General features: G+C 26.6%; 2 protein-coding genes across 3 annotated transcripts; both read right to left on the bottom strand.

Moving 5' to 3' along the window:
* Window positions 1-1,090: 1,090 nt before the first annotated feature.
* On the bottom strand, window positions 1,091-3,871 carry LOC113847397 (pimeloyl-[acyl-carrier protein] methyl ester esterase-like). Its single transcript, XM_027476486.1, has 4 exons — window positions 3,173-3,871; window positions 1,914-2,006; window positions 1,759-1,826; window positions 1,091-1,392 (listed from the first exon to the last, which is right to left on the bottom strand). The coding sequence occupies exons 1-4, from the start codon at window positions 3,803-3,805 to the stop codon at window positions 1,233-1,235; spliced, it is 954 nt and encodes a 317-aa protein (XP_027332287.1). The 5' UTR covers window positions 3,806-3,871; the 3' UTR covers window positions 1,091-1,232.
* A 5,774-nt stretch (window positions 3,872-9,645) lies between these two features.
* On the bottom strand, window positions 9,646-12,994 carry LOC113847090 (probable protein phosphatase 2C 10). Of its 2 annotated transcripts, none has more exons than XM_027475956.1 (5): window positions 12,628-12,994; window positions 11,625-11,864; window positions 11,245-11,521; window positions 10,225-10,379; window positions 9,646-10,117 (listed from the first exon to the last, which is right to left on the bottom strand). In XM_027475956.1, exons 1-5 carry the CDS (start codon window positions 12,664-12,666, stop codon window positions 9,977-9,979), a joined length of 852 nt encoding a protein of 283 aa, XP_027331757.1. In that variant the 5' UTR covers window positions 12,667-12,994; the 3' UTR covers window positions 9,646-9,976. The 2 variants fall into 2 exon arrangements, with proteins under 2 accessions (XP_027331757.1, XP_027331758.1); XM_027475957.1 differs by having other exon boundaries at window positions 9,913-10,117; window positions 11,607-11,864.
* Window positions 12,995-17,184: the final 4,190 nt, after the last annotated feature.

The following is a 17,184-nucleotide window of genomic DNA, read 5'->3' as shown; positions in this document are numbered from 1 at the left end:
AAGATTTTCTTGTTATTTCTCATCACATCACACCAAACAAGAAAAAAAAATCAGGAGTCCATTGATTTGAGAAAATATATTTTTAAAATTACAAAAAATACTACCTTATTTTTTATTTTCTTTGTTCTAAAAGATTTTCATAGAAAAAAGGAATACTAAAAAAATGATCCACCCATGCTCAGACCAAAAAAAATGATCCATCGATTCGAAGTAAGGCTTCTATGGAATCCAGACTATAAGAAATTGCAACAAGCCATATTGAAGATTATGGCTAGTAATACCTGTTCATGTGAAGTTCTAAACATTACGATTACCTCAATTAATTTTTCTCTTTGACAACTGGGTAGATCAGTTGATTATTGAGACCCATTATTTACTCTATTTCATCTAATTAATTACTTTGTCTCCATTAAAGATATTTTGTGAGCAAATAATTTATAAAAAAATTATAAAAAGAATCATAACCAATTTCCAAAAATAAAATATTATATTTAAGACTAAAGGTAATAATTAATTTCATTTCAAGAATAAAGATCATCTTCACACGCTTGATAGGCATGGCGAGGCCTAGTGAATGTCAATTATATTTCTGAATCAAGTAATCCCATCTTTATTTTCAAATACGAATTACATCATCCAACTTTTTATGGTCTAAATGTAGCAAACTCAAGCGTCGATATGTAATTTCTTGACTTATAGGTTTACTTGAAAGTCAATCGTTGACCATCAGTTCAAAAATTATTCTTGGAATTGGAATGAATACAAATTCTGCTTGGTCCACTTTGAGAATCAGATGTCATGTTCATGTACTGGATGCATAATTATTTTTCAGAAGTTCTAGCATTAACTAGATTGTGATAATCTGTTGTCGTATCTGATTGACACGTTGATATTCGCATGATGTAATTCATCTAGTTACAAATGATAGAAACCTGAGTAAAAATTAGCGATGCTTGAAAACTTCCTCTATATCCTAATATATCTCTTTAATTTCATTGCACTTTCAATATATCTGGCTCTATTAAGCACACAAAAAATCATGATGATGCTTTTATTCAACATATAAGAGATCAAAGTTTATTTATGAACATCTTTGCATTGAACTATTTGAATAAGCCTCTGCTTTGGAGACAGATGGAAAAAGAATGTGTTAAAACAAAATCACTCATTTTCCCGGGTACCTGTTTCTTCTGACATCAGAGTAGATTTTCTTTCATGTTCTGTGTTTGAACTCAGTTGAGGTTTTGCCACTTAGAAGGTGAGCTCTCTGCTGGTAGCTGAAAATCCACAAGAAAGGACTTCAAGATCGCACAGAACTCCTTGGTCTTCTCCACATTGAAAGCATGCCCAGCATTCTTAATGACCACTAGTTGAGCATTGTCCCCTAAATGCCTATGACACAAATCCAATGAGTTCTGAAGTTGAAAATGATGGTAACAAGTACAATAAGAGGCGGTGATACCACCTTTTTTGAGAGTATTTATTGTCACTCTCGTATGTATTGAAAAAATATGTAAAATATTTTATTATTAATATAGTTATAAGAGAGAAAAAAGTTATATTTTAGACAAAATATTTTAAATGGGAATAAAAATAAACACTCAAAAATGACAACAGATACACCTCCTCTTGATTCCAAAATTTAATTTTTGGATGTAATTCCTTCCAGAATCTTATTTTCAAAAGATTAAAAAAGATATGATATACAGTTAACCAAAAAGGGGCGCAAAAAGAGAAAATCATAAGAGAGTTACTAACCTTTTCAATCTGTGGCCGAGTTCTAAAGGAAATATTTGATCATGTTCTCCCCACATGATTAATGTAGGCTGCATGGAAAATGACACAAATCCTTTTAATATAAGAATTACACAGTTGCAATAGATTATCCAACTAAGAGGTAAGTTTAAATGAACCTGAGATATCTTGGGGATGTCAGAAAGTTTTCGGTCCTTTGCAATGGCTTTGATCAATTCTCTCTTTTCTTGTTCATAGTCCCTGCACATAGCCTACCCAAATTCACCAATTTTAGCCCACTCTGGCTCCTTTACATATTCATGTATACAACATTCTAGTTAGTTAAAATGGCTGCTGAAACATCATCTAATTCAACCATTGCACATTACTACATACACACCAGACTCTTCTTTTTCTCCTATAAACACGCTTGAGGTCTCATTGTTAGACCAATCCAATTGTTTCACGGAAGGCCAAGTAACAATGGAAAAAAAATCACGTCCATTTGTCACAGCCAAAAACTAGATAACCACAAGGTTATCCAAATCCAGTTTAAGAACAGAAACGAAGTAGCAACAACAATCCCACTAGGTGATCTTTGACTTCAATAAATTAACTAAATTAGTCAAGTACCCTTAAACCAAATTGATATGTTTAGTTTAGCATTAAATTCTCACTTAAACTCATTTATTTAATTGTAATGTAATTTAACCCAAAAAATTTTGATATTTGGTTATTATTGATTTATAAACAAACATAATTTTAAAATAAAACTTTTTAAACATAAACCACGTCACTTTAAATTCATTTTTAACTAAAAATTTTACAAAATTAAATTCGTTCAGATCAAATTTATAAATACTCACCTAAAGACCCCTAAGTACTTAACTCCTTTAAGAAGTGACGAGAGAGAAAAATTCAGTTTAGTCGTGGGTCTAACCATCTTATGAAGCATATGGCACACGAACCAGCCAAAATATAACTAAGAAACCCAGTAATTTTTTGTCCCATGATTAAAAATATATCACATTTTTAACTTTATATTCTATTTTGTTATAATCATTTGGAGACATACCAAACAAATATCTTATATGCCTCTACCAAATACTACCTAGGTATCAAAAGGAATTAATCTCCGAAAGAAGAATCAAGTCAACTTATTACAGATAAACAAACAACCCCAAGGTTAATACAATAGGTTATCCATATCCAGTTTAAGAACTAAACAAAGTAACGAAAAATCACACTAAAAGGATCATAACCAAAATACTAAATTGGCCAAAATTACAGTTTAGTTAATTTTCTAAAATAACCTAAACACAAATTAAATATAATAAAAATATGTCACCTTTTAGGCTTAAATGCATTCCAGTATTTTTGTAAAATACACCAAGCATATAACAGCACAGTATAAATAGAAGAATGAATAAATAAATACCTCAATGAAATCAAGGAGGAAGCAAGAGGGCAACCAGCGCAACGGAGGGGGATTGAAAAAGGTGTAGCCCACAAGCTGCTTCAGCCTATGAGGCGTTTGGGGCACCAAAATGTTAGCAGCTTCATCCAAATCCGTGACAGGGAACAGCCCTTCCTTAATATCCTTCTCTTCCATACACACCCCTGACCCACACACCACCACCCTCTCCACCATATCACCATACATAGCCGCCATACTGTACCCCACGAACCCACCATAGCTCAACCCCACTAAACTCACTCGCCTCACCATGTTCGCTTCCATCACCCGCATCACGCATTCCGCCTGAAACCTCTCGCTCCGTTCCCCTCGCTGAGTGTACGATCCTCCGAAGAAAACCAGGTCCGGCACGTACACGTTAAACAACGGCGTCACGTGCTGTATGAAGTCCCCCCATTGCCACAGCGCATTCGCTCCGAGCCCGTGGATCAGAAGAAGGTTCGGCTTCGACTCGGTTCGGGTCTTCGGCACCCAGCAATGCATTACGGTCCCGTCCTTTAAGTCAGCGATTGTGGAACGGAGCCCCGAACCTGAGAACAATGACCGGTAGCACCGGTTTCTGGTTTCGGTTAAGCTGAATAAGCACTGTGTCATGACAGATAGTTGCAGACGGAGCAACAAACAAACAAACGAACAAGCTTCTAGAAACTCCAAAGAAACAAAATAAGAGTAAAATGGAAAGGAGATAGAAGAATCGGCTATTTAACTACGATTTCAATTTGAATTTAGTTACGAGAAATAATAGTGCCGTTTATGAGGCGAACGGAGTTGTCGTTTTTGCGGCTGCGCGGGGAGGGGTGTGATTGTCGAAGGAGAGCGGGGAAATAGAAAAACGACATGAGAGGGCATGAAACGGTGGAGGCGCGGAAAGAAATGGATTTTAATGAGAAAAATGTTGATTGAATAAGGATCACATATGTGATTTGGACAATTACTGTCGTCTCTTTTTCAATGGAATTTGTTAGCATTCTCCATGACCCGGTGGCTGCATTCGCATCGCATCTGTTGCTTCTAGCTTCTTCTAATCAATATAGGAAAATGTTTTTCTTTTACGAATAAAGCAGCGACGTATAAAACTTCCATTTAATATTAATATCTATTTAATTAAATAAGAATGGTTGAACATAATTACTCCTATAATTAATTAAAATACAATTAATATTTTTAAAAAATGAGTTAATATTATTTCATATGAGTGTAAATTATTTAAAATATTAAGATAAAAATAAAAATTATTAAAATTTTATTTTCAATACTTGAGTAGCTTCTCATTTACTAAAAACTCTCTTTTATTTTTTTATTGAACATCTCTACTGGTTTATTAAAAATAAAACTATAAACTTGTGTTATCAAATGTAATTAAAATATAAAATAAACCATTTCACATTTAAATAATATAATTGATAAATATAATACGTTCAATTATTTTCATTGGTATTTTATATTGAGTTTTTTTTTTCTTTTTTTTGGTTTTGAATCTAATTTATTGTTTTATGTTAAAGTGTATACTTTAGTAGAAAATATACTTATAATTCGTCAAAGTTAAACTTTTATTATTAAATATTTGTTTAAATATATTATACTTAAATTTAAACTTCATCGTTTAGAGTTAATATATATATATATATATATATATATATATATATATATAATTTTATTGACACATTTTTGTTAAATTTTTTAGAATTGAGTTTAAACACTTACAAATATTATACTTTTTATTAAAAATATAATATTTATTATAATTTTATATTCTCAAGATAATAATTATTTATGTTTAATAAAAAAATTATCTTTTTTAGTAATTTTTTAAATCTTAAAAATTGAGTTTAATATAAGTTTTTTATAATATTATAAATAATTTTGTGAAATAAATCTATATAATATACTAAACCTAATCCACTTCTATACGTAGAAAGAGGTTTTTTTAAGAATTTTTAAAATAATAAAAATAATAAATTTTATAATATTCTTTATTTTTAACTGTATTAGTAATAAATGAATAAATTAGTTTCATTACATTAATTTTTCTAATTACTAATTCAAAACTTTCTAATAATAAAAAAATCTTCAATATAGAGATACAATAAAATAAAAAGTAATTTAAATTAAATATTAAATTATATTTTATATTATTATGAGAGAATTTTTTTTCTATAATTACTCTAACAGTGCATAATAAAAAATAAAATTACAACTAAAATTAAATTAAAATAAAATATTTTTTAAAAAAATAATATTTATTAATTATTATAGTATATCCATGATTCTTTTTAAATTTTTTTAATAATAATAAAAAATTTAAACTAAATATTAAATCATATAACATATTAAACAAGAATAATAATATAAAATTATTATTAAATTAGAGATAAAATAAATAAATTTAAATAAAAAAATAATATAAACTAAATATTAAATTATATTTTATATTATATGTTTTTTAATCAGATTTGATATGAGAATTTTTTTTATAATTACTTTAACAGTACATAATCAGAAACTAAATAAATTTATTTTATAATAATAAATATTTAAAATAAATATTAAATCATAAAATATATTATATAAAAATAATATTATAAGATTATTATTAAATTAGAGATAAAATAAAATAATTTAAATAAAAAAATAAATAATTTAAACTAAATATTAAATCATATTTTATATTATAGGTTTCTTAATCAGGCTTGACACGAAAGAATATTTTTTATAATTTTTAAAAAAATTGAATCATTTTCTTATAATTAGTCTAATAATATATAATCAAACATAAAATTAGAAATTAAATTAAATTAAAATAGAATATCTTAAACAAGAATAATAATATCTATTATATTTTAAACATATTTGTTCATAATTTTAAAAATATTTTTTATAGTCATTTTTAGCTAAGAACTTAGTTAGCACGTTTTGTTACATCTATATCTATATAATATAACAAACCTAACCCACCTCTATACACGTGGCATAAGAAAGATTTTTTAAGAATTTAAAAAATAATAAATTTTTTAATATTTTTTAATTTTAATTTTTTAATAGTAAATAAGTAAATTAGTTTAATTATATTAATTTTTTAATTACTAATTGAAAACTTTTTAATAATAAAATTTTTTTTATTCAAAAATATAATAAAATAAAAAATAATTATCTAACAAAATTATAGAGTAATAATTAGTATGCAATAAATAATTTAAATAAAAAATAATAAATAATTTGAACTAAAACTTAAATCATATTTTATATTAAATAAGAATAATAATATAAAATTATTACTATAGTATACTCTATAAGAATGTAAAATAATTGTTTAGAGAAATAATGGAATAATATTTAATTTTTTTTATGAAAACTTTCTAGTGATAAAAATAATTTTAATTAGAGATACAATAAAATAGTTAAAATAAAAAATAAATAATTTAAATTAAATATTAAATTATATTTTATATTAAACAAGAATAATAATATAAAATTATTATTATAGTATACTCTGATAACTATATTCATATAGTAATATTTAATATTTTTTTCTTAAAAAATTTCTAATAATAATAAAAATTTAAATTAGAGATATAATAAAATAATTTAAATTAAAAATAAATAATTTAAACTAAATATTAAATTATATTTTATATTATATGATTCTTAATCATGTTGACACGAAAAAGTTTAAAATTTAGAGTTTACTCTAACAGTATATAATCAAAAATAAAATTGTTATAAAATAAAATATTTTAAATAAGAATAATAATATTTATTAATTATTATAATATACTTTATAAGTCTTTTTAAAAACTTTCTAATAATAAAAAAATATTAATACAATAAAATAATTTAAATGAAAAATAACAAATAATTTTAACTAAATCTTAAATCATATTTTATATTAAGTACTTCCTGATTAAGCTTAACATAAGAATTTTTTTTCTATAATTACTCTAAAAGTGTGTAACAGAATACCTTAAACAAGACTAATAATAATATTTATTAATTATTATAGTATACCTTATAATTTTTTTTGAAAACTTTCTCATAACAATAAATAATTTAAATTAAATATTAAATCATATTTTTTATTAAACAAGAATAATAAAGAAATTATTATTATAGTATACTCTATACTTCCTTTAATAACTATATTCATATATTCTGCTATAAAATGATGGTCATACTCACACTAATAACACCCATAATGATTAAAATTAATAAAAAAAAATATAAGAACAATATTTAAATATTTTAACTTAATTATAATATTGTAATCTTTCATAATTTTATAAAGAATTAAATTATTTTTTTATAATTACTCTAACAGTGCATAATCAGACATAAAATGAAAAATAAAATTAAATCAAAAAAGAATATCTTAAACAAGAATAATAATATTTACTATATTTTAAAAATATTTTCTATAATAATTCCTAACTAAGAATTTAGTTTGCATGATTTGCTATTAAAGGATCAATATTTATACGGGATAGTATAAGTATTTGGTGGATAATTACTGCAAACCTTCCTCACAGCTTTCCAGTGAGTCTAAGAGGTTTGCTCAACTATTTTTATAGAATTTTATACTTTTTCTATCTCTCATTTTGTTTCTATTTGCTTATTTTTACCAATTAGCTCGAATTCTATTTTGGAATCATAATAATATCCAAAGGAGGTAATGATTCTATCCTCTTATTTCATCATATATTTTATAGTACCAATTTGCTTAATTTTTTTTTCTTAAACACTAAAAATTGGTTACGTTTCTCATTGTCCTTTAAAATTTTAATAATTTAAAGTTAATTTGATAGGTAATTTTGGTACTTCGTTGATCATGAAAAGATGGCTCCTAATTCGGATAAGGTTTCTGATATTACTCCTCTTAAATCAACATGAAAAATTAAGAGAAGAGTAATTCGCAAGTGAAGTATAACTACATATAATGATAAACACAATATTGTTTGTGTTGAGATGATTTTGTTCAATATCCATGTGAGTTATATTACTATTGAATTAGTCATTATTTTGCATGGATAATAATAATTTTTTGAACTAATTTATTTTCTTTAACAACCTCACAAGAAGATATTTTTAAAGTAATTTTAAATATAACTGCAAATGTTGTTTACAGCAAAGTTTTAGATAAAATTTTATAATGTTTAATTTATTGATATAAATTAATGATATGTAATTACACATGTCTATTTTTAACAAATTGTTTTACCATCAATAATTATTATTTTCTCATCAAAATTCTGTGCATCGCGTAGGTAAAATACTAGTTTAAAGATAAAAATATTGATTTTATAAAATAATATGTTCTTATGCAATGATATTAATGAATTAATATTTGATAAAAAAGAAAAAAAAGATAATAATGTAATTCTTTGTTTCTTTTGTTTAGTTGTTTAAATCTTCAAAATTTGAAATACTTTAAATAATTCGTAAAAATGGAATAATACAAAAATAAAATAATCGAAAGCCGTGTGCCTACAAGCATAAAAATAACTTGAAAATAAGTGTTATTATGAAGGAGAAAGAAATGATAGAAGATGATGGGATGTTAAAATGAAGTTTTTGTTCATTTGTGCATGTGTATCTATTTAAAATCTTTTAAATAAAAACATTTATAAAAATGAAATAAAAGGAATAATTTTGAAAACTTATTACTTGCCAATCCTTTATTTTATATATTCTCAATAAATGAATTTCATGTAGGAGGAAAGATTGCTCAAAATAGTTCATTTTTCTGTCATACGACTCTTACCCTTATCGAGACGAAACACACTATGATTATACTTACCTTTATAATTTATAATGCAAAGATTTCCTTTAATGAAAGAAATTTTAAACTATAAATTGATAATTGCGAGCCAACCATTAATAGGCTATTAACATATAAACCCCTCTTCTGTTTTAATGAGGTGCATAAAATTGTAAATAATGCTTGTAACAAATATGTTTTAAGTTACAACTAGGAGTTAATTGAATAAAGCTATAAGTTACAGACTTACAGCATAAATACAGCGGGTGCAAAATCTTATTGTCTGAAAATATTCACGAAGCCTCATCCATTCAATTATGCTACAAGTCGACTTATAGTATTATTTTTCTTATAAATATTTGTATAACAAAATAATAATATTTAAGACATAATCAGACATTAAATATAGATAGGTTTTTTAACAAAAATTTGAATCACAATTTAATATTTTGTGAGAAGCTAACTCCTACTAAATTCAATCTCATTTAGTTATATAGTTAACACCTGCGCTCACTTGGATATTCTGTTCATGATTTGCTGGTCGGGTTTCAATAAGTGATATATCCCTGTCAATCCCAGATCTCTCATGGGACTCTTTCATATTTCATCAATAAACCAGAGGGGAAAATGCATGATAAATTTAAATACAAACGTGGATTGGTATAATCACCATTGGATCAATCACAATTCTCCAACCACTACTTATATTCTCCATCTACATTTAGTTTCCTTTTGTCTTATGCACAATAAAAACCACACAACAAACAACATATTCCAAACAGTCACACTTAAAAGAAACAAATCAAACAAAATCTAGTCTACAAACAAATTTCAAAAGTTGACACAAATCCTTTTCTATTTCTTTGACACATTACCTAAATGAATTCAGTTAGAACTAATCCAAGTATGTACTATAGTTGTTTGTTGTAGACCACAAATTGCTATGCCATTTTGAGACATATCCTTATTGTTGCTTTCAACTGCAATCAGTAAGGAACATGGTTTAAAAAATATCAACACCTAAATCTGACCACAACGCAAGATATATCATCTTTACTGTCTCTTTTTAATGCTTCAGCTGTTAATTGCTTAGCTGCTTTCAATGGGTCTCTAATCCTTCTAGCAATATCGACTGCCTCTTGATTAGGCATTACCTGATTAAGCAAATGCACGGGAAAAAATGTTTTCCCTAATTGTAAGTTGTAACCATATATGTTTAAAATTTTTCTTGGGCAACAAATGTTTGAGTATAAAGATTCACCTTCCAAAGTCCATCACTTGCAAGGATTAGAATATCAATATCAACATCTACATCAGTACTTTGTACATCGGGGTCTGATCGCAAATGTGACTTGAGGCTCTTGTCTCCAAATGCACGAGAAACAGCTAGTTGCCCATTTACTCTTGGCACATCACCTGAGATGCATTGGATATCACTAGTACTATTGTTAGCATCTATACAAATACAGTGCTCAATTTTTAGTGTTATTAAATAATATCACTCATACTAACACAATAAAATGTATAAATTGTTTCATCATCACTTACAACTGGAGCAAATAATTATGGTTGAAATCATTAGCATATGACTGCAGTTTCTTTCCGCTGACAAATATCACATGAATTTGTAGAAACATATGGTTTTGGTGAAATGGAGAGAAGATGTTTGATGCTGGACCTTAATTTTATGAACTGCTGACAACCATAGCATGTATGTTCACGCTAAAAGACAAAATCTAAGTGTCATCATGGCTCATGATGTAGGTAAAACTTTTTTTCCAAGCAAAGACAAAACCACACTACAAAATCAGTCAGTAATGCATTAAACATGACATGAAATTTCTACATTTGAATTTAGTTATGGTTTATTAAATAAGCACATGAATTCATACAAGTACTTTCTAATTCATTATGTAAAAGCATATCAAATACAGGAACAACCAAACTATTTCTCAGTACAGCATCCCAACCATAAGTAGAATATTGCTTGTGCAAGCTCATACAATTTAGTTAAACAGATGCATCATTTAATTTGCTTTGTCTTATTGGGTCGTAACAAGTAGCGAGCTTGAACAGGGTCAGCCACCTCACAAAGCCCTATTTTTTTTTAGCTTTTGAGGGCTTAGCCTGCAAATTTAATTCAGACTCAAAATTAAAAACCTAAGCACTATATTTTATCCGGCAGAATTGAATAGACCTAGTTGGTAAGCCTACTTTGCCAGAACTACATAACCTGAAAGTATACTGACTAGAAACTGGAATAACGGAAGCTTTAATATACCTGGCACATAGGAGACAAAACCGCCTTTATTCTCAATGCTGCCTCGTTCCCTGTTGGGTTCATGTTCTGTAGTCATTTGCACTGCTTGACCTTTTCTTGAAACAACTGCCCGTGAATCTCCGACATTAGCTATCCATAATCTTTGCCCGTTGATTAATATTGCAGTTACAGCTGTTGATCCACCATGCCCCAAATCAAAACTATGTGAAAGAATTTCCTGATCTGTGCTCAGATATGCTTTTGATATAGATGCAGCAGGGTTATCCCAAAATTCTTCCTACCATAAAAATAATAAAGTATAAGAATGGAACCTTTCAAACCAGAATTCTTATCAAACTAGCAATAAGGTTTATAATTTTTACAACTGTAAGAGTAAACACCTCCTTTAGAATGTTAGAAATCAAATGTTTTTGTAAGTACGCAGGCACACGATCTCCCAGGTGGCCGTCATAAATAGCAAATAAACCCAATTCTTTCTCCTGTATCTGCTTAAACTTGGCAACATGGTAATCCTCCATTGGATGATTAGCTCTTCCTTTCACTAAGGTGAAGCCATACTTTATTGACCCTTCATGATTTTTCCCCTTACCAGTGCTGGATGAAGAACGTGCAGCTACAAGCTATAAAGCAACCAAAACAATGTAAAAGGAAATATTTAACAGTTTGTGGTAACACATGGAAGCGAAGAAAAGTCATAATCCCACATTCAATAACAATCCTCTTTCAAACAAACAGAACCTTCAGAGTTCAAGGAGTCATCTAGATGGTCAAAGATGACCAAAATGTTTTATTTGATTCATATTTAGCTGAAGTTTCACACTGGCAACTTATGAACTTCATGATGGTAGATCTTAGAACACTAATAGGTAAATTGTATGGTTAGTCATAATTTAAACAGTCTAATTCGCCTTGCAAAAGATTTGAAAAATCCAGAAAATGCTATGATCAAGACAAAATTAGCATTCTGCAAACAAATTAAAATTACTAACCAATCAAGTGCAGTACATTAAACCGTGTCCCCTTCCCTAGATAATGATAATGGTGACCAAGATAAAACTACACACGGAATATTCAAGAAAATCATATAGAACAGAAACACACCCCGCCGCATAAAATTGAACCCCCTTCAAGCTCAATAGACAGAAAAATAAAACATTTTGGTTATATCATGGACAACTTATAAAATTAGCTTATGACTCCTATAAGTTCATTTTACCTTATTTTAATAAGCTTTTGAGTCTTGCTTATCAGAATAAGCTATCTTATTCTAATAAATTTCATGAATAAAATTATGACACAAGCCCTTAATTAAGCTTTTGAAACATACTCTTCATGTAAAAGCATGAGAAAAGAAGACAACCAGAGGTGATGTTACATCCTTACCTGAGAGAAAGAAGACTTAAAGCAGCATAATTTATCCATGATAAAAACAAGGTTGAGCAACCTGTTCGACAATACTTTTCCAACTAATTCTCAGCATAAACCACTTAGGTGAAAGAAACCCACTTCCCAAAATCACAGGCTTTGTCCAGAATCATGAACTCTGTGATAAAAAAAACAACCCCAAAACCCCATAAAGCAAAAGCCAAAAACAAGGGATACGCAAACTTGGTATTAAATGAGTGTCACGATACGGGTCCAATCAAAAATGACAAATGATTCAACTTGATCTTGTTGGGTTGGATAGTTCATGCTCTTTTTCTTCCCCTTTACTGTTTCTTCCCATTCTTTATTATATCAGGAAATTATAATGAAGAAGCAGGGGAAGGGGAAAGGTGACACGCAACATTTGAAAACAAAATGTTGTGTGTGAAAAACAAGTGATGATTAATGAAAATTGAGAAAAGAGGGAATCGAAGGATGCTTGTGTTTTTGTACTTGTGTTTCTCTGTTTTGACATTGTTCACCCGTTTCAGGTAAACGTGGGACATACCAAACGTGGGACATACCAAAAGTGTATATGTGTGCATAGAAAAATTAAAAAGAAAGTAAAAGTGGGTGCCACAACACAAGGCAGAGACTTCTTTGCGCTTTAACTTTGATGTTCCTAGGTTCTTTTGTTTTACACTGTTTTACTGTCTCTTTTCTACTGCTTTTCTTTTATTTTTTTTGACCAAATGTTATTTTTTAAAATAAATTCTTAATTTAGTTTTCAAAATATATAAGTTACGTATTCTGATTCATAAAATTTGAAAGATTATTTGTTAGTCCTTGATTTTATAATTTATTTTAGTTTTTTAGTATGAAATGATTATAAAAGAATGAAAATGATTAAAATAAATAATCTTTTTTACAAAGTAGTTAATTAATAAAGAATTTTTAAAGCACCAAAATTGAAAATACTTGAATCATATACCTTTGAAGAATATTTTAAGAATTTATTGTATATTTAAGGAAATTAATTTTATGAAGTAAATATAAAAGAAAGAAATTTTCAGGTAGTTTTCTAGAGTGGTTGTTGGATGGACGGAGTATCAAAGAAATTGCATTAATTTAAGATATATAAAAACAATGCCAAAAAATAAAAACTAAGCTTATTCAATTGACAAATTGATCCTCTGAATAAATTTTAGAAATATAGATTAATTTCATAGACATTAGACAATAAGGATCTTCGTGGTTCGAAAATTAACTTTAAGAAAAAAAAAATTATTCGATTTAATCTCATCGTTTTTGTGATTTATCCTTCAATTAATTTTATTTATATTTTAAATTTGATTCAATCTAAAGTGCATTGAATCAATTGAGTTTTTGTTTTGTTTATTTAAAAAACAATAAATAAATCATATTTAATTTTTTACACATATTTATTAAAACTTACCTTTCAACATAAAGCACAAAATAAAATGTAATTAAAGAAAATATTAGACACGCAAGAAAAAATTTAAATTGATCCAAAATTAATAAACTTATAAATTTATTAAGATAATAAAAAAATTATAATATAATCCTGAATAAAACAAATAGGTATGTAATTTCATTAATCTATTATTATATTAGTATGGGTAATATGTTAATTTCATATATGTGTATAAGTAAGTTTAACTTGGATTAACTTAGATATTTTTATATTAAGATATAAATTTAATTCAATCTAATAAAAAATTTATTTTTTACAATTTTGTATAATATTACATCAGTTTATGAATATATACTAAATAATTTTGATATTTTCTTTTCAAAATATAACTTTGAGCTTAACTTGGTTACCTCATTTATTAATTTTTTTTTCCAATTTCTCCTTGAATTAGTTTTTAGTATTATATTAATTGACTATTTAGAACACATCATTATATTAAAAGTTGAAGTAAAACTAGAAATAAAATATAATTTTTCATTCATAAAAATAGCTTTAAAATAATTGTTAATAATTCCTTTAAATAATATAATCAGAATACGCATGAAAGTCGTGGATGGAGACAAGATATATTTTTTCAAAAGAATAACAATCGGTATTCATTTAAATTAGGATTTTGAAAATTAGATTTAGATAAGTAATAGGTAAAATAACTACGACTTGTTCTTAAATGATCAATGTTAAATCCATCAAAATTGAAGGTTCCTTCAATTAATTTAAATGATGAAATTAAGCTTTTACGTTTAAATTTATTTATATTTGAAAAGATTAACTGAACATTTATTATACATTGATCTTAATTTCTTATCTTTAATTGGCGTGACGTGGAAGTACAAGTTTATTCTTAAAATGTTATAGTGCTCTCTGACGATATATGATTATGATTATTTTGTCAATATCCGCGTCTCACATTTTATAAAGATAACAAATACAATATTATAACGCCAATTTTACGTAACTAAGTTATTTCATTTGAGTAATTGAAATTTCAGTTGCAAATGAAGTTTGCGGTTGCACGCCATGGACCTTCTATTTCGTTACGATGATTTCTGTGTACGAATACAAATTCATACTAAAAGAATTTTTATATTTAATTAGTAATAAATATCAACTGTTTTTACTATAATTTCTATTTTTCTTTGCAAACCAACAGTACTAAATAGTATATTGCTGATTTGGCTAACAAATTATAATCAAATTTAAAAGTAGTTTAATCGGAAATGACCTGATTTTGTTTGTGCCTTCACGGACTAATTGACTTGATTTTTCATTTTATGCATAGAAAATAGGATCATTGTCCAAGAATTTGAATTGGTCCTAACTTTTGACCCATTGATTGTATAACTTGTTGCATATTTATTTTAATGATGTATAATATGTTAAGTAAAATTGTACAATTAAGTTTATAAATTGAAATTTATTTGATAAATAATTAAATCGTATAAGCTTTCTTTGAACAAATTTGAAAACATATAAGATTTATTAATTTTTAATAAATTACTCTAATTTTTCTTCTGTTTTAACTGCACTTATTATATAATACTCTTTTATTTTCTAGGATTTATATAAAACCTCGACTAACCTAATTTTATTAAAAATATTTCTTAAGATGCTTTCTTAATTTTTTTAAAAAATATTTAAAACTCTTAAAATACCGTACCCCATTTATCAATAGGATGACGACTTAAATATATTTCATTTTTCAGTTTCTATATTTTTTTAAAGATTTTAATTATAGTTTTTTGAAAAATTTCTTTTAACTTTAATTTTAAAATTATTTACTTTAAGTTGTTAGTAATGATGTGATGCAACAAAAATGATTCACACACAGTACAGAACATTACATATATTTTAATTATTTATCTCATGACTAGAATTGTAAAATTGAGTTTAAAAAATAAAATTTTTTGAAGGACAAAATGTAAAATTTCACAAAAACATAATAACCAAAATATATCTAAACCTACTAAAAAGAATATACATGATTCTTCTTTCCTTTCATTCACCCTGTTTTAAGTTTAAAATATTGTTTCTTTGCATTCGCCAACCTTATTCACTTGCTTTTTCATCATTATTATTGTTTTAGAATCACCTTTTGCATGTCAGTGCCATAAACAAAATTTTATTTTAATTGATTCTTTTCGTGGCACAAGAATTTTAGGAAAGGGAATGATATCATATTTTAAAATAGGGAAGTTCTTAGGATTTAAAGAATGCTTATACAAAATTTACATTATCTCACTTCAAGGAGACAGAAATGTCTGAACCTGTGATTTGTCAGATTTGAGAATGTATCTTATTCTATTCAAACAACTCCTTAAACTTTACTCAATTTTTGGAGTCCCAAGGCTTAGAATTTTATCTTTTTCCTTTTGTTTGGAAAATTTTAATCCTTGTCGCACTGTGTAGTGTGTACAAATGTTTGATCGTTTATCTATACTAATAGAACTCATACTCTAAACCGTGATGAGATTACAACTCATGAAATAAAAAACATTGTGACAATGTATAATTGGATCCATAACCAATGTACAAGTTAAGATGAAAAAATATTAATTAATTTGATAGACTTAATTAATGCAAATATTTTCAATAAAATAAATTTTTAATAAGTGATAATTTAAATTAATGAAAACTTTGCCAAACATTTTCCTATAATATCAACATCCTAAAATAAAAAAAAAAACCTATTAAATTATTTATAATTCATCATCGGTCAAAGACACAATATCAATTCTAACTCTACATTATTTCAATACTAACCTATTGGAATATCCTAAATCATTTCAATATTAAATTATCCGTATATCTCCAAAATAACAATACCAACTCTTTAAAATTGTAGAAGAAGGATAACATAAAGCAAAAAGAAGCAATTAAGAAAATGAAGGCCTACTAATGAAACATTTTCCTAAGAAAGAACGTACCTCTCAATTATTTGCAACTCAATTATTTGATGTCTTAAAACAAATATATAGAGCGATTCACATAAACTTGATAAAAGCATGTAATCATAACAGAATCTACAAAAGAAGTAGGTAATACACAAGTAGTTCATAGTTATAAAATTAAGAAATTTAAAT

The sequence above is a fragment of the Abrus precatorius genome, unplaced genomic scaffold, assembly GCF_003935025.1.
Source record: "Abrus precatorius isolate BTA unplaced genomic scaffold, Abrus_2018 Scaffold8, whole genome shotgun sequence".
Lineage (NCBI taxonomy): Eukaryota > Viridiplantae > Streptophyta > Magnoliopsida > Fabales > Fabaceae > Abrus > Abrus precatorius.
The sequence above is the reverse complement of the archived record's forward strand: the minus strand, read 5'-3'. Positions and strand labels throughout refer to the sequence as shown.